Below are 24,516 nucleotides of genomic sequence, written 5' to 3'. Positions count from 1 at the left end.
TGGGAACACGGTGGGGTTATGGTATGGGGAAGTACGGGCAGGCATAAGCTACAGACAACGAACACAATGGCATTTTATTGATGTCAATTTGAATGCATCAAGATACGGTGACGAGATCCATGTTGCAAGGGTCTGTACACAATTCCTGGAAGCTGAAAATGTTTTAGTTCCTCCATGGCCTGCATATTCACCCGATGAGCTTTGAGATGCTCTGGTTCGATGTGTAGGACAGCGTTTCCAGTTCCCGTCAATATCCAGAAACTTCGCACAGCCAGTGAAGAGGAGCCTTTTTTTAAAGCATCTGTGACCAACAGATGCATATCTGTATTCCCAGTCATGTGAAATCCCTATATTAGGGCCTAATTCATTTCTTTCTACTGACAGATATCCTTATATAGTGTGACTGAGTAAAATATTTTAAATTGTTGCAAGTTGCGTTTATATTTTTGTTCAGTGTAGTCCCTATCTCATTGGCAGGTCTGTGATATTCCATTAATAAGACTAACTAATTTCCATGAGTGTCTCTGGAGAATAACCAACTGTAAGTAACCAACTGTAAAAACATCTGAAACAGTAAAAGCAGAAAGCAGAGTAACCTAAACATGACTTTGTTCAAACCTGGCCAAGCCTCGGTCGGCTCAGTAGCTTAAAACTAATGCAAAGTGATCAGAGTCTTTTCCTATGTCATTCCATTATAAGCTCGGAAGCTAATCTTTCTTTGTTCCCTTTCAGTCGGTCAACTCAGTACAACACAAGCTATGGGGGGAGTTCACGCGCTACCGCCCTCTGCTCAAGAACATTAGAACACGTGCCTCTCCGGAAGCCCTGTGTTCCACATGATAAACCTGAGGCACGGATTCACTCCTTCAATTCTTCTGCTTTTCACCTCGAGCTGAGCAGAACAATTCAGGCATTTTCTTAAAAATAAGCTAAATGTATCAGGCTTAAGGAGGGGATGCACACACGTTGTGTTTGTTAAAGTTTGGTAACCTCGTTTTGTGAAGTTCCCTACCAATTCTTCTGCCTGTTTAGACTGGCTGAGTATGATTGCAAACACAACCAAAATGATCAAGGCTAACAAGACAGATTCGGGTTTAAGACCATGCCCAAATAAATAAAAGATACTCACGTTAAAAATAAATAAAAATAACTCCCTCCAACGATACTCTTATGGCTTCTTCTCACAAGTGCCCGTACCTTGACTGGGTCTGAGTTACGGAACCCGGGGATGAATTGGGACTTGTCCTGTCTGTCTGAGGCGTGCGAAAGCAGCCCTAGCTCAATCCATTTTCTGTGCGCTCTGTCGCCGGCTAAGCGAGGTAACTTTAAGTGAGAGGGTGGCCGGGTCGGTGTGTACTCCATACATACCTCTCTTCCCAGACTTGGCCGATGATCTGGTTTAATGTGGACGGGGTCAGGCTAGCTCAACAGCACTGCATAGTGTGCCAGTCAGGTTAGCGAGCTAGCTAGCGTACTGCCACAGGCAATCCCTGTCTCACATGGTGGAACTGTTTTTGTAGCTCTCTCGTTTAGCATATGCATTGTTCAGTCCCTTGGTTATTCTAAACAGACCGTGCTGTGGTCAGAGAGATTCTCGAGACCGAAAGAAGATGCCACGCGGTGTTCTTTGGCTAGCTCTGTGCTGGCAGCGGGCTTGGCTAGCACTAGCCCGTGGGGATCATGCCAGGGAGCTGGCTACTGGCTTAGCAAAACTACATTTGGGTGTATAATAAACGATTATGGCTCCAATTTAGCTGTCCCAGACAAGTTTTTGAGATCTGAGACAAAAAACCCAAGTACTTGCATACTTGAGGTACGCGGCCGTCTCCGACGCTCGTTAAATATGAGCAGGTCAGAGATGTAATCTGAGGGCTACCGATGCCGTCTTTGAGCCGTCCCAGACATCCTGATATTTTGTATTGTGAGATGTGCAACGACACGTTTTGAGAACATGATCAGCAATAGCCAATGACAGTTTGCCAGAGATGAAGCCAGTGAGATTATGATGTTGTATCGCATCACCCTAAAAGTGTAGACTTGAGCAGGGGTGATGACTACTGCTAGTATGCATTTGTACTTGCCAAAGAGTTAAATCTTTACAGCTCTGAAGTTCGCGAGCAAAGTTATTCAATTCAAAAATGTATTGGCTGAACATTTCAACTCTGTATGGCAAGCATGAAAGTCTGACTGCCCCGTTTTGAGGCTGTTTTGAGCCACAGCCCGTTGTAGCTATGTTAACAAACTAAACACATCATCACTTCATTACTTTCACGAGACAGCGTGCTGGCCCCACACTGTGCCAAGTCATTTGCACCACTACTTTGACAAGACAAAATAATAGGCTACAGAAAAGACGGTTGTTTAATGTGAAAGGCTCAGCGATGTTTCGATTTTTAAATTATTGTAGTGTACGCCTGGCATAAGAAGCCGTATGGCTGACGTAGGCTATCATATGTGTCCGTAGCAACATTTTAAATTTTAAATTTATTTTTTACATTGGATAAAAGTAGAGACTCAGAGCTACAAAATGGTATATCATACACTACAGTTGAGGAACAATGGGAAAGGAATTCTGCTTTGAACGTTGATAAACTTGAAACCACACTTTTGAGATCATTCGCCCTTGAATGTTTTGGTAAACCTACTGGAGAGCTCCTCTTTTTCAACACCCATTCAGCATCGCTCACACCCTCTTAAGCCTTGTGGCAAACACATGCTATATCAAATAAAAGTTTATTTGTCACATGCACAGGATACAGAAGGTGTAAACGGTACAGTGAAAGTACTTGCATACTTGCATAGTATCAATGGCAAAAACAGAAAGTGTCCAGATAAAAATATTTTATAAATATTTAATCATTATTAAATGATACTTACCCGACACACTTGTCTAAATTGATCGGTCATGTGAAGGAAATGCTATAACCAACCCTCACCCACATCTAGCTAATTGGATGGGTCACTATTGTCTAGACATGTGAACATTTTCATGAAATACAATCGATGGCCGTTATCACCCCCAGACACACCTGCTAATTCGATGGGTCGTGAAATAATCATGATAATAATATTTTGTTTAGACATGTAGCTAACTAGCTAAACAATTAACCGGCTTAACCCCAACTCATGTTACTACCAATACAAACATTGTCATATCTGCAGATAGCTAAAGCTAACAAACTAGGTTCAATGTTAACTAGCTAACATTAGGCTATAACAAGCAATGCAAATGGCTTTCTGATTCAAATAATATTACTACACAGATCATACACGTAATGTTAGCTAGTGAGCCAGCAAGCTACCGTTTGCTAGCTAACTAACAGTATGCTTTAACTTGCAATAAAAATGAATTTCTGACTAAATTAGAAACTTATATCTTTAAAATGTAGCTACTCTTATCTGTATACATGAATGAACGCTTCACGGCAGACGAACATTTCAACTACATTTTTTGTTTGGCCTGCGTTGTCAAGTCACCCCAGTTCACACTGACCATGGCGTGTGCAGAAAGCTAATCACTTATTCCTACTGATCTGTTGATAGCGCCGGCTAAATTCAGGGCATCAATGTTGTTAAGAAAAGTAGCAAAATCGTTGTAGTTCTCAATGGCTAACGTTATATCGTTCAAAAACGGTGTGGGAGAAAGGACTGTCAACACATACTGAACAGCTCATGTTATAGACATAAGTGTGCTACATGGCAGACAAATCCAAACTCATCTCCTGGCATGTCCAGCCCATACATTATCTCAACCAATCATGGCTAGTGGGAAGGTTCCTGACTTTTTCCCTGGCTAAACCAACTAGGCTCGTAATTTAACAATTGTATTTGTATTTATGGATGGAATACAAGTTTGTGAAGATACGTGAAAGTTCACATGTTCCAGAAGGCATATCTGCCCCAAAAATACGCTTTTTGAAAAAAAATGTATATTTACGTTCAAATGCTGTTCCTGTGAGGTACTGAGGTGCGATATACACCTAGTTTTCTGAAATGAGTCACATATGGTACTGTGATAACAATCAAACATTGCTGGAGCTCCTGTGCCTATTAAAGGGCCTGGCTGCAGGCGGGATATACGGTGTCAGGCACTCTATTTCCACAAGGGGGCATCCCTCCCCATAGTTAGCTTATTACTGGGATTCATTGCTGATTCCTCCCTCTAGCTCACTGGTCCCTATGAGGTGCTTAGTGATACAGGTTATGGACTCGGTAGGCAGTTGGCAATCATGCTGTTATCCCAAACCCAGTCTCTGTGGTTCATACTGTATGAACTCCAAGATAAGCAGTCTGTCTCCTGCTCAATACGTTTTGTTCCTGGGAATTGGATTCGATTACGAATCACCCTGTCTGTTATCACAGATGGGGTCAGTTTTTCAGAGCTTTTCGAGCGGAGTTACGGTGTCACTGGTACCTATGACTGCTGGGCCTGATAACTTCCATGATATTTTTTTATGTGTGCACCTAACTTGGTGAGAGGGGAGATGGCACAGGCTGGGGTCTCCCCTTCAAATCAAATCCAAATGAATTTGTCATATGCTCCGAATACAACCTGTGGAGACATTACAGTGAAATTCTTACTTACAAGCCCTTAACCAACAATGCAGTTTTAAGAAAATAAGTGTTAGCTATTTTTTACTTAAGTAAAAAATAATAGCTAAGTAAAAATAATAGCTAAGTAAAAATAATAGCTAAGTAAAAATAAAAGTAACAAATAATTAAACAGCGGCAGTAAAATAACAATAGCGAGGCTATATACAGGGTGATCCGGTACCAAGTCAATGTGTGGGGGCACTAGTTAGTTGAGGTAATATGTACATGTTGTTAGAGTTAAAGTGACTATGCCTAGATAATCAACAGAGTAGCAGCATTGTAAATGACGGGTCTGGGTAGCCCTTTGATTAGCTGTTCAGGAGTCTTATGGCTTGGGGGTAGAAGCTGTTAAGAAGCCTTTTGGACCTAGACTTGGTGCTCCAGTACCACTTGCCTTGCGGTACCAGAGAGAACAGTCTAGAACTAGGGTGGCTGGAGTCTAACCATTTTTAGGGCCTTCCTCTGACACAGCCTGGTATAGAGGTCCTGGATGGCAGGAAGCTTGGCTGGGCCATACACACTGGGCCATACACACTACTCTCTGTAGTGCCTTGCGGTCGGATGCCGAGCAGTTGCCATACCAGGCAGTGATGCAACCAGTCAAGATGCTCTAGATGGTGCAGCTGTACAACCTTTTGAGGATCTGAGGACCCATGACAAATGTTTTCAATTTCCTGAGGGGGAATAGGCCCGACTTTTTTAGTGTGTTTGGACCATGATAGTATGTTGGTTATGTGGACAACAAGGAACTTGAAGCTCTTAACTCCACTACAGCTGGTGAGATTCCTCCTTTTCCTGTAGTCCACAATCATCTCCTTTGTCTTCATCACGTTGAGGGAGAGGTTGTTGTCCTGGCACCACACGGCCAGGTCTCTGACCTCCTCCCTGTAGGCTGTCTCATCATTATCAGTGAACAGGCCTACCACTGTTGTCATCTGCAAACTTGATAATAGTGTTGGAGTCATCCCTGGCCATGCAGTCATGAGTGAACAGGGAGTACAGGATGGGACTGAGCACACACCCCTGAGGTGCCCCCGTGTTGAGGATCAGTATGGCGGATGTGTTGTTACCTACCCTTACCACCTGGAGGGCGGCCCGTCAGGAAGTCCAGGATCCAGTTGCAGAGGGAGGTGTTTAGTCCCAGGGTACTTAGCTTGCCTAACTCCCCAGATGTTCGCTGTGACAACGGTACCCCCCAAGTGGCACAACCAATCGGGTATGAAGCCCTCAAATCCGGAGTTGACTGGGGTTCAGGCAAACATTGGCACTTAAACATATTGTTTCTACCCCAAGTTCCACAGTGTTTCAAGAGTTGAGTCCTCCAAATGTCAGCTGAATAAAGAGTCATTTCCCCACAGTCAGACACTGAAAATTGTGTAAATGGAAAAATGTACAGGTGATGTTCCACCCCTTCAGATGGCACTATTTTGGGAGACTCTCTGTCTGTGTCACCCAACTGCCCTGGATTATGTGAGCAGCGAAGTCGGGGTACAGGCTACAATTTGTTGTGCATCCCTGTGCAGTGAAATGGGGCTCAGGATATTGGACTACCTGGATAATTGGCTGGTGGTAGCCAAGGGTGTTGTTACCTGCATTCATGCTGGTTTCGTATGTTCAGCCTCTGGGTTTCATAGTGGATCAAGAATAGCTATTTGGCTCCATCTCAGTGCATTCCGTCTCGAGTTGGACACAATCGAGGATCGTGGGTTCTTGTCCCCCTATTGGGAGGCCGGTTTTCGTGCTGATTGCCCCAATTTTGTCTGTCGTTTTTGCCAGTGCCTATTAGGGATGATGGTTTCTATAATAGCCATGGTCACCCCCCTGTTGCTGATGCAACCTTTCCAGCGGTAGATAATAGACACTCGCTTGGACGCACCGTGCCAATTAAACCGGTCACTCCGCGTGTCCCCATCATGTCTACGGCTCTGGCTCGGTGGAGGGACCCGTTCTGTTCTGGACCCCCGTGGGTCGAGTTATATCCCGCAGAGTGATCACGACAGACTCATCCTCCCAAGGGTGGAGTGCGCTGTGCAAGGGCAGCTCAATTTGGGAGTTGCGGACAATGTTGCAGAGCGTGCTACACATCAATTAGCTGGGGCTTTTGACGGTGTACATAGTACTCAGGCGCTTTTTCCCATTCTTGCCAGGCCATTATGAGGACCAACAGCGGGACAGTGATGGCATACATCAACAGACAGGGAGTGTTGCGGTCTCGGTTCCTATTGTCCCAGTGTGGACTTTCACTCACTCCCTAGGTGCCTAACAGGTACGGATATCCGGGGGGGTGATCTCTTGTACGCATGTACATTGAGCAGACCAGGGGTGTCCATTTGTGTGACCAACTTTGTCTGTTTTGCTAATCCGGCTCATGGCTGAGCGTTTTCGAATTATAGTTTCTACAACTGAATTGTGGAGGCTATTTCTCTGGCATATGTCAGAAAAAGGCAGGGATTGCCTAACAGTGCACATGCCCACTCCACCAGGGGTCTGGTGGCATCTCGGGCGTTGTTTAAAGGGTTGCCTGTTGGAGATATTTTTGGTGTGGTGCATTGGGTATCACCACACACAGTTTTCTCAGGTTTTATCTCTTGGATGTCACTGCCGCCAGTGTAGCCCACAGTGTGAATACGGCTGTGGCAGGATAGGATCATTAGGCAGCGCACAGTGGGCAATTTCAATTGGTGTTCGCTGGGGTTGACTTCATGTCTCCGTAGCTCTGTTGTACCGACTTGACCGACTCAAAGGGGATGTACAGTTATGACTATAAGTACTGTTCTCTGAAGGAGGGAAACAAGGTACAACACCTGTTCGGGCCCCACGCCGCCCAGTTCCAGGCTCGGTGAAGAGTGGTTCTGAATTGAAGGAATTAATCGGCGCCTCGAGTTTATCACCTGTGGAAGGTGGGGCTTCCGTTGAGGCACGGTGTTCATTGGCCTTGTCACGCCAAGTGCTCAAACTCCCCCCTAGCACTCAAACTCCCCCCATAGCTGTGTTGTACCTTGCTTCCCTCCTTCAGGGAACAGTAGTTATAGTTCTAACTGTAAGTTTTGTATAGCAATTAGCAGCTTGCTAATCTGGTAGTATTTGCGGACAAGCAATATCCCTATTAGGTTCTGTTCTGAGTTGTAAAAGCCTGATGTCAGAAACAGAGCAGAGGATATGAATAATCGTTTTCCCCCTGCAGCACGGGATCACACAGGAAAATGAAGAAAAAGCCAGGATGTTCCTTTCAGTTGAGAACAGAACTCCTTTTCCAGTGTTAGGCCTTGAAAACTCTGTTGTGATAGCCGGTGAAGGAAAATATGTATGCCTTAGTGACATACAACTCCTCAGTTCCATGGATTCAGACGCCAAGGTTATATTTAGCATTACCACATAGTACAGATAGAATATCAAAACAAAAACTAATGTGTGGCTGTTTTCTGCATCATTTTCAGGGTCGTCCGGGATTTATGGGGCCTGGGGGGATGCCTGGAATGGCAGGATACACAGTGAGTTACTCCTGTCTGGCTATAATAACAACATACACACACTTTTCTTTCTCTCAGTCTTTCTCTTTCTCTCCATCACTCCCTCTGTCTCTCTCGATCGTTCTTTCTCTCCTTAAGTCAATGCCTCACTTGGTCTCATACACACACACACACACACACACAAACAACAAAATAGGTGTGAATCTAAGTCCTGATCTGGTGACATGTCACTCACACCAAATCATGACTCCAGAGTGTCCTTATCAGATTCGTCTCTATTCACCTCAAAGCAGTGCTTGACTTGGACAGGAGCTCACCAGAGCTGAATACCTGCACCTCAAAATGTTCTACTGCTTGAGCTCCTGTTCCTCTTATAGAATATTAGATCGTAGTATTGTGGAGCTACTGCACCTAAATATAAACAGTTCCGGCACCCAAAATGAGCACTGGCACTTATTTCAGTCCAAGTCAAGCACTGCCTCAGAGAGATTCACCCCAAAGGACCTGAGAGGATCTGACATGGCCTTTGTTCTGTTCCTACACATCCCACTGAACGCAACACGCCCTCAGGTCATCTCTAAGTCTCTTTAAGCCCATTCCAGAGTTCCTTAAAGAGGTGGCATCCATTGCCAACTCCCCTGGCTGTCTCTTTCTGTGTATTTTTGCATTGGCTTTGAACCTTCACTCTTGAAGTGAAATAATGTGTGGATTGGAACCATCTTTTCCTCTGACAAGCAAGGTGTGGCCGTGGCCGCTGCCTCGCCTTCTGGCTTCTCTCTAGTCCAACACAAGACAACAGAACACCTGGTGTCGAATCGCTACCAAGCTTGCACACACACACCCATACACCAACAGTGCTCTGCAGCCAAATACAACTAGACAACAGGACACCTGTGTCGTATCAATACCAAAGCAAACAAAATGTCAAGCCAGAACAGAGAAGAAAGCTATACTGGAAATGGTAAAGCCCAACCCCAAACCCTTAAAACCAAATTCTTTGGCACCTCAACAGCCAGGTCATTGCCAGTTTTCATTCTGTTTTTGAGTCAAACACAACTAGACAACAGAATGTATCAATAATACCACAGCAACACACACCTAGCCAAACAGGAACAAAGAAGAAAGGTAAATTGGATATGGTCAACCTCAAACCCTTATACCCAAATCCTCTGGCAACTCCGGAGGACGCCAGGTCATTGCCAGTCTAATTCTGTTTTTTAGTTAGATAACGATGTAGGGCACCACAAGTTCACCCTGTATCTATTTAGTCAGTTTGTATTGTACACTCACTCTCAGCTTGCTCACACACCCCACCCAAGTTTTTGAGTGATTTCTGAGGGCCTGCCAAAGAAGTAATTATACCAGGGAAATATCTCTCTCCTTTGCTGTCCTTAGTGTGTTTATTATAAAGGCATCATGATTATACACTGTTAACACATGTTGACAATCTACGCCATGTCAAGTTCTGTGTTATTGTACTGTCTGTCTACAGTGAGTTGCTGTGTATGACTTGTCAGGTGAATAATCATGGGTTTGGTTATTCTTAGGGCCACGCTGGTAAGCCAGGATCCATTGGACCTCCTGGGCCCAAAGGTGAAAAGGTAACGTGAGCATTTGCATGTTTTTTTTTGTCCTCCTTCTGCACACAGTATTAAGTTTTTAGCCTTTTGAAAATATACGCCATGTACAATGCCTTCAGAAAGTATTCATACCCTTTGACTTTAAGTTTAAATGGATTAAATCGTTTGTTTTTTCTCTCTCACCCATCTACACACAATAACCCTATAATGACCAAGTGAAAACATGTTTTTAGAAAAAATTGAAAATGTATTGAAAATAAAACACAGAAATATCTCATTTAGATTAGTATTCACACTCGATACTTTGCAGATGCACCTTTGGCAGCTATTGAAGCCGTGAGTCTTTCTGGGCAAGTCTCTAAGAGCTTTCCACACCTGGATTGTGCAACACTTTCCCATTATTCTTTTCAAAATTCTTCAAGCTCTGTCAAATTGGTTGTTGATCATTGTAAAAAAAATAAAAAAAGATTTCCAGGGCTTGCCATAGACTTTCAAATAGATTTAAGTCAAAACAAGCGGCAGTTGGTGCCGTTTAAGATGAGGGAGGATGATAGATTTTTTTATGAGCATGGCCTTATTTCTATTATAGCATATATATATATATATATATATATATATATATATATATATATATATATAATTTTTTGGCCTTTATTTATACAGGTTTTTCTCATTGAGTTAAAATTTTCAAGAGAGACCTGTTCCAACAGCAGCAGGGGGAACAAAGTTTCAGGCAAAACAACTTACACACACTAACATAACATTGACACACATACAGTACAACAATTACATATTACGTCAAGAAAAAAAGAAAAACAATAAAGCTGACCTAAAGACAATTACACTCTTCTATGATATTTACATCGACCAAGTGTTTAAAACACCAACGTGACTAATGTTCAGGAGAGAATCCCAGGACCACGGAGCTGAGTAACTAAAATGATTTCTACCATAACCTGTTCTAAGTCTTGGTACTGTTAAAAGCAAATGAGAATGGGACCGTAATTGATATTTATTTACTGATCTGATAAAAAATTAACAGAGATAAAGTGGCATTTTACCCAATATGGCCTTACAAATCTGTGTATACCAGAGCTTAAGCCTACACAAGGTCAATGACTCCCAGCCAACGGCGCTGTAGAGATCACAATGATGTGTTAGACATTTTTGATTGATAATGAACCTGAGGGCCACATGATATACTGAATCAAGTTCTCTCAGGGTAGTGGTTGAGCCCTGCATATACAGCTCTGGAAAAAAATTAAAAGACCACTACAAAATGATCAGTTTCTCTGGTTTAACTATTTATAGGTATGTGTTTGGGTCAAATTAACATTTTTGTTTTATTCTATAAACTACTGACAACATTTCTCCCAAATTCCAAATACAAATATTGTCATTTAGAGCGTTTATTTGCAGAAAATGACAACTGGAGGACCACCAGATCAAGACCCTGTCATGGGCCAGCCCATGAGGAAGATGGATGGTCATAAGCCATCAAACAAAGCTGAGCTGCTTGAATTTTTGTGCCAGTAATGGCATAAAGTCACCCAACATCAATGTGAAAGACTGGTGGAGAGCAGGCCAAGGCGCATGAACGCTGTGATTGAAAATCAGGGTTATTCCACCAAATATTGATTTCTGAACTCTTCCTAAGTTAAAACATTGGTATTGTGTTGTTTAAAAATGATTATGAACTTATTTTCTTTGCATTATTCAAGGTCTGACAACACTGCATCTTTTTAGTTTTTTTGACCAGTTGTCATTTTTTGACAATATTTTTATTTGGAATTTGGAAGAAATGTTGTCAGTAGTTTATAGAATAAAGCAACATTTTTCATTTTACCCAAACACATACCTATAAATAGTAAAATCAGAGAAACTGATAATTTTGCAGTGGTCTCTTCATTTTTTCCAGAGCTGTAAATAACATCACTAAAATCTATGTTCTCTACATGAACAGTGAAGCTCAGCTTGTCATCCACCCACACTCCCAAATATTTGCCCTGATCTGATTAGTTACATAGTATGTCCATCCAATGTAGCAATGACATGATTAGGCATTAGAAAATACCATTAGAAAATACCATGCATTTTGTTTGAACCGAATTCACCTTCAAATCATACAGATTCTGTCGTGCTCTTTGGGAATTTTCAAATGCTAAACTAGATAAAGTACTACCACTTGAATAAAGAACAGTGTCATCTGCATACAATTAACATCTGTTGTTTTAATATGGTCCCAAATGTTGATGATATACAAAATGAACAACAGTGGGCCCAAAATAGAATCTTGCGGAACACCTGAGCACAACTCTATGGACTCAGATTTACAACCATCCGCCATTATACATTTTGTACGATTCGAAAGTTAATTTATAAACCAATCTAGAGCATGACCAGCAATTCAATAACATTTTAACCTTTTCACCAGCACAGCATGGTCCACGGTGTCAAATGCCTTCAACAAATCAATAAAGACACACAATGTAACTTCTTGTCAAGGGCACAATGGATGTCATTTAAAACCTTCAATGATGCTGAAACAATGCTGTGGCCAGACCTAAAACGTGATTGCATTCCATTTAAGATGTTGTTTTCTTGGAGGTAGTCCTTCAGCTGCCTACTAACTAAGGATTCCAGTACCTTAGACAGTACAGACAATTTTGATATGGGTCGATAGTTGTCAAGTAGCGAAGAATCTCCACCTTTCAGGAGAGGCAGTACAAAAGCAGATTTCCATAACTTTGGGATTTCCTTAATGTCAAGCGTGAGGTTAAAAATACGTGTTTTTTTATTTTTTTTATTTTTTTATTTCACCTTTATTTAACCAGGTAGGCTAGTTGAGAACAAGTTCTCATTTGCAACTGCAACCTGGCCAAGATAAAGCATAGCAGTGTGAACAGACAACACAGAGTTACACATGGAGTAAACAATTAACAAGTCAATAACACAGTAGAAACCAAAGGGGGAGTCTATATACAATGTGTGCAAAAGGCATGAGGAGGTAGGCGAATAATTACAATTTTGCAGATTAACACTGGAGTGATAAATGATCAGATGGTCATGTACAGGTAGAGATATTGGTGTGCAAGAGAGCAGAAAAGTAAATAAATAAAAACAGTATGGGGATGAGGTAGGTGAAAATGGGTGGGCTATTTGCCAATAGACTATGTACAGCTGCAGCGATCGGTTAGCTGCTCAGATAGCAGATGTTTGAAGTTGGTGAGGGAGATAAAAGTCTCCAACTTCAGCGATTTTTGCAATTCGTTCCAGTCACAGGCAGCAGAGTACTGGAACGAAAGGCGGCCAAATGAGGTGTTGGCTTTAGGGATGATCAGTGAGATACACCTGCTGGAGCGCGTGCTACGGATGGGTGTTGCCATCGTGACCAGTGAACTGAGATAAGGCGGAGCTTTGAGGGGGAGCAATGATTTCTTCAGCTAGGTGTAGGAGGCGGGGCTCAAGATCATCAGGGCCAGGCGATTTCTTTCTATCTATTTCTTTCAGGGCTTTACGCACTTCTGAAAGAGAGAAGGATGAGAATGGATGAGAAACAATTAACAAGTCAATAACACAGTAGAAACCAAAGGGGGAGTCTATATACAATGTGTGCAAAAGGCATGAGGAGGTAGGCGAATAATTACAATTTTGCAGATTAACACTGGAGTGATAAATGATCAGATGGTCATGTACAGGTAGAGATATTGGTGTGCAAGAGAGCAGAAAAGTAAATAAATAAAAACAGTATGGGGATGAGGTAGGTGAAAATGGGTGGGCTATTTGCCAATAGACTATGTACAGCTGCAGCGATCGGTTAGCTGCTCAGATAGCAGATGTTTGAAGTTGGTGAGGGAGATAAAAGTCTCCAACTTCAGCGATTTTTGCAATTCGTTCCAGTCACAGGCAGCAGAGTACTGGAACGAAAGGCGGCCAAATGAGGTGTTGGCTTTAGTGATGATCAGTGAGATACACCTGCTGGAGCGCGTGCTACGGATGGGTGTTGCCATCGTGACCAGTGAACTGAGATAAGGCGGAGCTTTGAGGGGGAGCAATGATTTCTTCAGCTAGGTGTAGGAGGCGGGGCTCAAGATCATCAGGGCCAGGCGATTTCTTTCTATCTATTTCTTTCAGGGCTTTACGCACTTCTGAAAGAGAGAAGGATGAGAATGAGAACATAAACTGCCTGCATATATAAAATGCTGATTCAAGGCTTTTAGAATAGAGGTTCTCTCAGTTACAATCTGTGTGTCTACCAACAATTTTTTGGGAAGCTGTGTATCTTTTTTGCACTCCAAACCTTTCACTACTTGTCAAAATTGGGAGGGATGATTTAAATTATATGAGGTAGATTTAAGGTAGTGGTCTGCTTACAGTTTTCAGGTCATAGCCACACCCAGATTTCGAAGACGTTTAAAAGCCATCCAACCATCCGCCGAACCAGACCCTATTGCTTTAGCCCACATGGCATTTTGTTCCCTTATGATTTTAGTAAATTCATCAGTAAACCAAGGGTTCTCTCTGCCCTTAATCCTGATTTTTTTTAAGGGGCATGCCTATTACATACACCCTGGAATGCGTTGTAGAAGTAAGAAAAGGCTAATTCGACAACAGGGATTCATTCAAAACTATTCCATTCAATGCTAAATACTTAATGTAAAAAAACTTGAATATCAAACTGCTTCCAGTTTCTTTTCGTAATGACACGTGGAGATCACTAAGGAATTTTACCATCTCTCACACAGGCAATAGCAGAGTGATGACGTATGTAATTTGTCAAAAATACCAGATGCATTAAAACGATGAGAAGTGTTGGTTAAGATCAAATCAATCAGATGTTTTCAGATGATACTTTACATTCAACCTAGTTACACTGTTGACAATCTGAGTGAGATTATAGGTATTGCATAGAATTTTGAGTTGATCAGAGCTAGATGTTAACCAATCCTTATTCAGATCCCCCATCAAGACAAACTCAGAGTTGACATGCTGTGATAACAATTTGAAAATGCAATCCAATACAACCCCTGCCGACTACTGAATTCGGCAGGGGTAAGAATTTCAGGACCTGGGTTAGATTGCACATTTCCAGACAGTAGAAGCAGCAAGATAATGGCATGTCTCGATCGGGGGTTACAACATTTGGATTTACAGACAGCACTTGAACAACAATCCACAGTCACCAGAGACTTTTAATTTCAGGAGATGTGTAAAGTTCAGAGACGTGGTTAAGTACCAAGAGAATAATCCTGACATGTAAACGCAAAAGTCCGATATCTCACATGTTGTTTGGGAGAAATGTGCAGAGTTCTCGCATGCATTCACAGAACAAGAGTGTGGTTTTTCCCAAGGCACAAGGGAGAAACAGTAATCCCTCATTCACAGAGCAACGGGCTCTAAAAGTATCGCCAACCTTGTAAAAGCCAAGGGTAGACAACAGCAAAACGAGCAACAGCAGCATGTTTGTTTATTGCCCTATCAATTAACATGAGAGAGAAAATGCAGCGCTAAGCACGTACAAAGTTAACAGAACACTCTAAGATATGTAGCCAACACCACGCTGAACACTAATGTTAAATGAGCTACGACTTCATACAAAAAGCATTCCTTAATAATAATACAAACATAGCAAGAATCACTAATCAAATCGTCCAACAGCAGATCAGTAAAAACTCTGCGGTGTACGCTAATGATGTGGGCGAGCAAAGCTCCGGGAGAGAGAGGGAGAGAGAGAGAAAGTGGCGGGGGGCCCCTGTACCAGATGGGGAGAGACAGACCATGGCAGGCGGGGAGCAGTGCAGCAGGTAATAGGAGGAGGCTGAAGAGAGGCCCTCAACTAGGCAGGTCAAACACAAAACCATGACGGTGATACAATCGCTAACCAAAACCGAAATAAAATCGCTAAATTCCAGACCAGAATGGATGGTCATGTAAATGCAGGGAGCGGAATGTTTGGTGGGAGCCTCCTCCAAGTACAGCTAATGTGAGGCAACTCTACGAAAAGCATGCATATTAGATGACTGTCATTCATATTCCATTCACCCAGCTCAATGTAACATCAATAGGTTTAGGCTAGGTTACATGAGGTTACTACAACCCAGACTATGAATGAAAATGTTAAATGTATACAATTTTGAGTAATCATGGTGACACATTTAATACAGCTGCATACTCTTGCCTGCATCTAGCTGATCTAGGGAGCAATCATTAGTTCAACAGTTGCCAATGTGAATTTCTATTGGACAAATTCATTTTTTTATCCCAGTTTAATTTATTTTGCTTTTGTTTAAGAAACGTTTTTCAACAGAATCAGTGGAATGAATACACCCCATGATCAAACGTAAACACAATTTTGAGTAATCAATGTGACAGAGAGTGACACGTTCAATACCACTCTTGCCTGCATCTAGATGATCTAGGGAGTAATCGTTAGTCCAACAGTTGCAATTGTGAATATCTATTGGACAAATTCAGGCATTTTTATCCCAGTTTCATTTAGTTTGCTACTGTTTAAGATTTTTTTTAACAGAATAGGTGGAATGAATACACCCTTGATCACACGCAAACGCAGTTCACTTTTATAGGTGCTACATAACAACAGCATGATCACTTTGCTCGTTGTATATATAATTCCTTCTCGCAACTATCTACGTGTGCACCTCCTCTCACCTTTTCTCTTCGCGTGTGGACTTCAGTGCACAACACATCAGCTGTCTGTGACCAGGTGACAAGCCAAACCTTCATATCATAACCGCTATAACGACTACACACAGACAACTATAATCGATACACACAGCCTGTATTCAAAAAATATCTTCATCAAACTGACACAATACCTCATAATGACAAAGCGAAAACACGTTTTTATTCATCTTTGCAAATGTAATGCAAATAAAATAAAATCATTCTTAATTGCATAACTATTCAGTCCCTTTTCCATGAGACTCTTAATTGAGCTCAGGACCATCATGTTTCCATTGATCACCCTTGAGGTGTTTCCACAACTTGATTGGAGTTCAGCTGTGGTAAATTCAATTGATTGGACATGATTTGGAAAGGCACACACCTGTCTACATAAGGTCCCACAGTTGACAGTGCATGTCAAAACAAAAACCAAGCCATGAGGTCAAAATAATTGTCCGTAGAGCTCTGAGACAGGATTGTGTCGAGGCACAGATCTGGGGAAGGGGAACAAAATAATTATGCCTCATTGAAGGTCCCCAAGAACACAGTGGCCTCCATCATTCTTAAATGGAAGAAGTTTGCAACCACCAAGGCTCTTCCTGCTGGCAGACCAGCCAAACTGAGCAATCAGGGGAGAAGGGCCTTGGCCAGGTAGGTGATCAAGAACCCAGAGTTCCTCTGTTGAGATGGAAGAACCTTCCAGAAGGACAACTATCTCTGCAGCACTCCACCAATCAGACCTTTATGGTAGAGTGGCCAGACGGAAGCCTCTCCTCAGTAAAAGGCACACGACAGCCCACTTGGAGTTTGACAAAAGGCACCTAAAGACTCTCAGACAATGAGAACCAAGATTTAACTCTTTGGCCTGAAGGCCAAGCGTCTTGTCTGGAGGAAACATGGCACCATGCCTACGGTGAAGCATGGTGGTGGCAGCATCATGCAGTGGGGATGTTTGTCATTGGCAGGGGCTGGGAGACTAGTCAAGATTGATGGAAAGATGAACGGAGCAAAGTACAGAGAGATCCTTGATGAAAACCTGCTCCAGAGCGCTCAGGACCTCATACTGGGGCGAAGGTTCACCTTCCAACAGGACAACAACCCTAAGCACACAGCCAAGACAATGCAGGAGTAGCTTCGGGACAAGTCTCTGAATGTCCTTGAATGGCCCAGACAGGGTCCGCACTTGAACCCGATTGAACATCTCTGGAGAGACCTGAAAATAGCTGTGCAGCAACGCTCCTCATCCAACCTGACAGAGCTTGAGGATCTGCAGAGAAGGTGGCAGGTGTGCCAAGTTTGTAGAGTCATACCCACGAAGACTCGATGCTGTAATCGCTGCCAAAGGTACTTCAACAAAGTACTGAGCAGTGTGTGAATACTTTATGTAAATGTAATATTTCATTTTTTTATTTTTAATAAATTAGCAAACATTTCTAAACCTGTTTTTGCTTTGTCATTACGGGGTATTGTGTGGGGCTCCCGAGTGGCACAGCGGTCTAAGGCATTGCATCTCAGTGTAAGAGGTGTCACTACAGTCCCTGGTTCGAATCGAGGCTGTATCACATCTGGCCGTGATTGTGTGTCCCATAGGGCGGCGCACAATTGGCCCAGCATCGCCGGGATAGGCCGTCATTCTAAATAATAATTTGTTCTTAACTGACTTGCCTAGTTAAATAAAGATTAAATAAAGATTGATGAAAATAACAAGTTAATCCATTTTAGGATAAGGCTGGAATGTAACAAAATGTGGAGAAAGTCAAGGGGTCTGAATTCTTTCCGAAGGCACTTTATTTAGTATAGTTTTATTGAAAAAGGATAATGTTTTTTTATGTTTTACTATTTTAATTTGAATGAAATTCACTGAGGACAATGGTCCTCTCCTTCCTCCTCTGAGGATCCTCCACTGGTCACTGGTAACTCAGAAATTCACTGAGGACAATGGTCCTCTCCTTCCTCCTCTGAGGATCCTCCACTGGTCACTGGTAACTCAGAAATTCACTGAGGACAATGGTCCTCTCCTTCCTCCTCTGAGGATCCTCCACTGGTCACTGGTAACTCAGAAATTCACTGAGGACAATGGTCCTCTCCTTCCTCCTCTGAGGATCCTCCACTGGTCACTGGTAACTCAGAAATTCACTGAGGACAATGGTCCTCTCCTTCCTCCTCTGAGGATCCTCCACTGGTCACTGGTAACTCAGAAATTCACTGAGGACAATGGTCCTCTCCTTCCTCCTCTGAGGATCCTCCACTGGTCACTGGTAACTCAGAAATTCACTGAGGACAATGGTCCTCTCCTTCCTCCTCTGAGGATCCTCCACTGGTCACTGGTAACTCAGAAATTCACTGAGGACAATGGTCCTCTCCTTCCTCCTCTGAGGATCCTCCACTGGTCACTGGTAACTCAGAAATTCACTGAGGACAATGGTCCTCTCCTTCCTCCTCTGAGGATCCTCCACTGGTCACTGGTAACTCAGAAATTCACTGAGGACAATGGTCCTCTCCTTCCTCCTCTGAGGATCCTCCACTGGTCACTGGTAACTCAGAAATTCACTGAGGACAATGGTCCTCTCCTTCCTCCTCTGAGGATCCTCCACTGGTCACTGGTAACTCAGAAATTCACTGAGGACAATGGTCCTCTCCTTCCTCCTCTGAGGATCCTCCACTGGTCACTGGTAACTCAGAAATTCACTGAGGACAATGGTCCTCTCCTTCCTCCTCTGAGGATCCTCCACTGGTCACTGGTAACTCAGAAATTCACTGAGGACAATGGTCCTCTCCTTCCTCCTCTGAGGATCCTCCACTGGTCACTGGTAACTCAGAAATTCACTGAGGACAATGGTCCTCTCCTTCCTCCTCTGAGGATCCTCCACTGGTCACTGGTAACTCAGAAATTCACTGAAAGGTGAATTAATCTCCATAGCAGTGGGAAGTAAGGGTGCTGAGTGTTCTGCAGCACCCCCGGAAGAATAGTCATACAAAACAAAATATGCAGACTGTATATATGCAGTACCAGTCCAAAGTTTGGACAAACCTACCATTTTTTTTTTGTACTATTTTCTATATTGTAGAATAATAGTGAATCCATTAAAACTATGAAATAACACATATGGAATCATGAAACCAGAAAAGTGTTAAACAAATCCAAATATATCAAAATAACCAACTTTGTGAATCCATTGGTGTTTAATAGGATACATATTATTTCACTGAATAAATGTTCTGAAAATATCTGATTTTCCTTGGTGTTTTAGTACCCTTATGGCACAGTGTCGCCCCAAAAATGTATTTTATTTAAATGTGGGGGATAAAAGTGATTATTATCAGAAAGCCCAAATCTTCCAAGGAATAGGATGCAATATTTTTTGTGGGGAAAACCAAAATGTGTGCAGCAAAGGGCTAATCAAGATTGGCATTTTTTTCAATTAACTCTGCAACTCAATTAACTCTGCAACTCAACTGCCACCAGTTTGATGCCAAAACACACATATTGACATAGTAAAATAAATAGTGTCAAACAATATATATATAAAGGCGATTTCATGCTGAAACCATCCCATCCTATTTACTGCTTTGTCATCCAAAATATCTATATTTTTTATCATATATTTTACATGTTTATTTTTGTTTTTTTAATTTTTTATTTCACCTTTATTTAACCAGGTAGGCTAGTTGAGTGCAAGTTCTCATTTGCAACTGCGACCTGGCCAAGATAAAGCATAGCAGTGTGAGCATACAACAAAGAGTTACACATGGAGTAAACAATTAACAAGTCAATAACACAGTAGAAAACAAAGGGGGGGTCTATATACAATGTGTGCAAAAGGCATGAGGAGGTAGGCAAATAATTACAATTTTGCAGATTAACACTGGAGTGATAAATGATCAGATGGTCATGTACAGGTAGAGATATTGGTGTGCAGAAGAGCAGAAAAGTAAATAAATAAAAACAGTATGGGGATGAGGTAGGTGAAAAGGGTGGGCTATTTACCAATAGACTATGTACAGCTGCAGCGATCGGTTAGCTGCTCAGATAGCTGATGTTTGAAGTTGGTGAGGGAGATAAAAGTCTCCAACTTCAGCGATTTTTGCAATTTGTTCCAGTCACAGGCAGCAGAGTACTGGAACGAAAGGCGGCCAAATGAGGTGTTGGCTTTAGGGATGATCAGTGAGATACACCTGCTGGAGCGCGTGCTACGGATGGGTGTTGCCATCGTGACCAGTGAGCTGTGATAAGGCGGAGCTTTACCTAGCATAGACTTGTAGATGACCTGGAGCCAGTGGGTCTGGCGACGAATATGTAGCGAGGGCCAGCCGACTAGCGCATACAAGTCGCAGTGGTGGGTGGTATAAGGTGCTTTAGTGACAAAACGGATGGCACTGTGATAGCCTGCATCCAGTTTGCTGAGTAGAGTGTTGGAAGCCATTTTGTAGATGACATCGCCGAAGTCGAGGATCGGTAGGATAGTCAGTTTTACTAGGGTAAGCTTGGCGGCGTGAGTGAAGTATTTGGCCTTTACGCATCGCACTTCTCCTCAAATAAAAAAAGACTGCTTCCTGTGCCACACAGAGGGACAGATATGACACCTGTGATAATCTGAAGTACGCAAAAAGGACCACTAGATGTCATGTGATAGATTACATCAAATCCTTGAAAGCAGACATCCCATTTTTTATATATGTGGGCTATTACATTATTTTAACGTGCTCCTGTTATTATTTTGGATGTGCATTAAAAAAAAACATGGAACGAGAGATAATCTAGTGAAACTCGTACTTAGAAACATGTATAACTTGCTTATTGAGAACGTGCCTCACACATGCAATACAATTTACAGGAAGCAGTCTTTTTTTATTTGAGGAGAAGTGCGATGCGTAAAGGCCAAATACTCGTTACAGCCAATTACAACAATGTTGACTGTCAACACTACGAACATATTGAGCAAAACACTGGATGTTTTTCTTCTTCTGTTGCTATCACTCATTACTGTAGCCTATGCTATTTAATAAGCTGTAGTATCAAGCCTTAATGGACTAGGATATTCCATGCCCCTAGCCGAGTCGGAGTTGAAGACAGCGCAAAGACCTTCAATAACCTGCAGAACTTGAGACATGTAGTGTTAAGCCATGGAATGTCTTGATTGGCCAGTGAGTGGTCAAACCCTCGTTACACGTACAACTCGTTTATTCATCAAAAACCACCATCTTGTGTCACCGCCAGCTATTGAGCTCATAATAACAGCTGTGGAAATATTGAGGACGCACTCCTGGACCTAGTGCGTTACCACCAGAGCTTAGATGTACCATTGCATTAGGCTTATTCAAATAGAGCTCGACAAATCTTAGATCTCCGTGTTCAGCATATTTTAGGCCAAATGTCCTGAGTTATGAGCTGATTAAGTTTGTTGTGTCAGAGTGTGATACTTTGGCGTGTTGTGTTTCAGGGTTACCCCGGAGAAGACAGTAAGACATCAGGACCTGCCGGGCCACTAGGTGAACCAGTAGGTCTTGCCTTCCTTCAACTTATCCTTCCTTTTCCTATGAGTGTGTGTCTTAGGGGTGAGTCAGAATGTCACCCTATTAAAGCATTATACAAGAATTTTCTAATAGTGGTGTTGCTTGAGGTATAGCTGTCCAACCATGCTGAACAGAGGTCCAAGAGAGTGGATGTCCAAAGTGGTATAGTAGTAGTATAGTACAGATTGTAAGTAGTGTAACCTTTGAGAAAGACGGTATTGTGGCTAAAGCCCATACTATGACAGAAACACTGGTCCTTAGTGTTTCACTCCAGCCTAAACTAAGATGATCCATGGCAGAGTGTTTAAGGTGAAATACAGCTGTTCCTCAACATATTCAGAGCCCTAAATGTACACTTTGTCACAAAGTGGTCGCCCTACTCATCTGATGGTGTGTGTGTTTTGGCAGGGTCCCCCGGGCGAGCGAGGAGATCGCGGAGAGCCTGGAGATGAGGGATATCAGGTAAAACCAGCGTAAAAACCACAACATCAAATGTATCACAAAATCACATTTCAGGTTGTTTTTCTGTTCTGCTTCCTTTCTTTTTTTTGGTGCTGGGTTGAAAAGCAGGCCTGTTGAGACCACACATGCATATCTGAGACACAGAGCATCCCGGATTACTGAATTCCTAGCGATAAGCCAGGAGGAAATCTGGTGCTATTGGCATAGACACTGAAAACTCACACTGATGAAACACACACAAACAGTTCAAGTCAGATGTGAAGTTAGCAGTACAAGATGAAAGTCGTGGAGAGTGGAATCCCAGAATCCCCAGTGGGACATTTGCCAGACTTCTCCCCTCCTATAAATAGTTTCCCAAAACGCAGCCCTCCTCAGACAGTCTGCCAGAGAGAGAGAGAGAGAGATAGCTTTAAAGGCCCAATGCAATGAGTAACAATTAAGTAGCTAACTGTGATTGTTTTCAATCAAAATTGCCAAAAGGAAGAAAATTAAATGCTTCTTAGCAAGAGCAATTTCTCAAGCAAGAATTTTGCTAGGACTGTCTGACATTGGTCTAATTGGGGAGGGGAAGACTGACACATAGCTGTTATTGGTAGAGAACTCGCTTTCCTATTGGTCTATTAACTAATTTACCGCCTGGTGATGTCACCAGGCAGGCCAAAACTCCATCCCACCAAAACAGGCTGAAATTTCAGGCAGTCTTTTCAACCAGCTCTTACATTTAAAGGGCATTATCATAATTTTCACAATTTCACAGTATTATTCCAACCTCGTTTGGAAATATATAAAAGACAGGAAAGTGTTTTGAGTGCACTGGGCCATTAAGCATTTATAAGCATTTTTCTGCTGAACTGGATCTGGGTTCAAAGTCACAGTGGCTAATCTTTATTTGGCACTTGTTGAGAGGCTTGAGTGACTTTCAGGATTCCATTAAACTAAAGGTCCATAACTCTACCTGTGTGTGTGTGTGTGTGTGTGTGTGTGTGTGTGTGTGTGTGTGTGTGTGTGTGTGTGTGTGTGTGTGTGTGTGTGTGTGTGTGTGTGTGTGTGCGCGCTCGTGCCTCCACGGCGGGTCGACCTATGGGGCTTCCCCCCACTTAGTGGTAAATTTATAGAGCCCATTTAGTCTGAGCCACCTACAGCCCACTGTAATAAAAGAAGTACCTACACAGCTTGGCCTGGGAACTACAGTACTATGTGGGTTTGTTATTCATATGGTATGCACCTTAGAGGACCATATGGTGTTTACTGCTGTTGAAAGAAATATCGATACTTGCACACTGTTTAACACTCCCACATTGTTATTGTGAAACATTTCAACCTGAAGGACCAGGCTTACCTCTGATAACCTTGTGTAGCACATAGTGGAACAAGACACAGTTGACTGTCCCCTGACCCCTAGCTGTCACTAAATGACCTGACTTAATCTCCTCGTTTATATACCCAGTTGAAGTGACTTTGTGGCTGTAGTGTTTCACCCGAATATAATGTGTTTGTCTCGTTGTTGTTTTCAGGGTCATATGGGTACCACTGGACATCGTGGGGCTGTTGGAGCGCCAGGCCTTCCTGTAAGTCCAATACAATACTCTGTGTAGGTCTTATCAGCATTGATTTCTGTGTCACATTTTGCACATTGACATAAGAATAAATCAAATAAGTGCAATTTTGTTGTCTAGGGAACACCAGGGGAACCTGGAGAACAGGGCCCAAAAGGAGAAATGGGAACTCAGGTGCGTGTGTGTGATTAATGCTGCTCCAGGCTTGGGGAAAGGAAAGGACAGAGTTTGTTAAATCATGTTTCCCTAGATCTCTAGATGAACTGTTACAGTACACTGTAGATGGTCAAGAAAGTGTTATCACCAGGCTACTGTAGAAGCCTTGCTACAGGCTTCCTTGGCTCTGAACACAATGAGGGTTAGGTTTAATAAGCAATCACCTGTCCGTACTATGATAGAAGAGGAGACACTCACTTCCAAACTGCAACTCCTAGCATGATAGCTGTTAGATAATCGGAGAGATAACTGGTTTTCACCTATCCCTCTGTTTGCTCTCGATCAACGATCTGAAGTGCCAGCGTGTAAGCATTCTCTCGCCTTTGCTTGGTTCTGCTACCTCCTCATAACAGAAAACTTGAAGGGAGAGACAAAAACGATTTTACTGCCATGAAATCAGACTGGGCCAAAACAATGCAGACAGGGTTGAACATCGGTGCC

The 24,516-nt window shown here is 42.6% G+C and overlaps 1 protein-coding gene across 1 annotated transcript in view; it reads left to right on the top strand.

Moving 5' to 3' along the window:
• LOC109897213 (collagen alpha-1(XXIV) chain-like) overlaps window positions 1–24,516 on the top strand; it is a 187,836-nt gene that overhangs the window by 139,440 nt on the left and 23,880 nt on the right. The window contains exons 40-45 of the mRNA XM_020491764.2: window positions 8,031–8,084; window positions 9,611–9,664; window positions 21,769–21,825; window positions 22,250–22,303; window positions 23,818–23,871; window positions 23,980–24,033. Of these exons, the coding sequence (XP_020347353.2) occupies window positions 8,031–8,084; window positions 9,611–9,664; window positions 21,769–21,825; window positions 22,250–22,303; window positions 23,818–23,871; window positions 23,980–24,033 (327 nt within the window). The remainder of the gene's footprint in view (window positions 1–8,030; window positions 8,085–9,610; window positions 9,665–21,768; window positions 21,826–22,249; window positions 22,304–23,817; window positions 23,872–23,979; window positions 24,034–24,516) is intronic.

This window comes from Oncorhynchus kisutch, linkage group LG10 (assembly GCF_002021735.2).
Source record: "Oncorhynchus kisutch isolate 150728-3 linkage group LG10, Okis_V2, whole genome shotgun sequence".
In the NCBI taxonomy this organism is placed as follows: domain Eukaryota; kingdom Metazoa; phylum Chordata; class Actinopteri; order Salmoniformes; family Salmonidae; genus Oncorhynchus; species Oncorhynchus kisutch.
The sequence above is the reverse complement of the archived record's forward strand: the minus strand, read 5'-3'. Positions and strand labels throughout refer to the sequence as shown.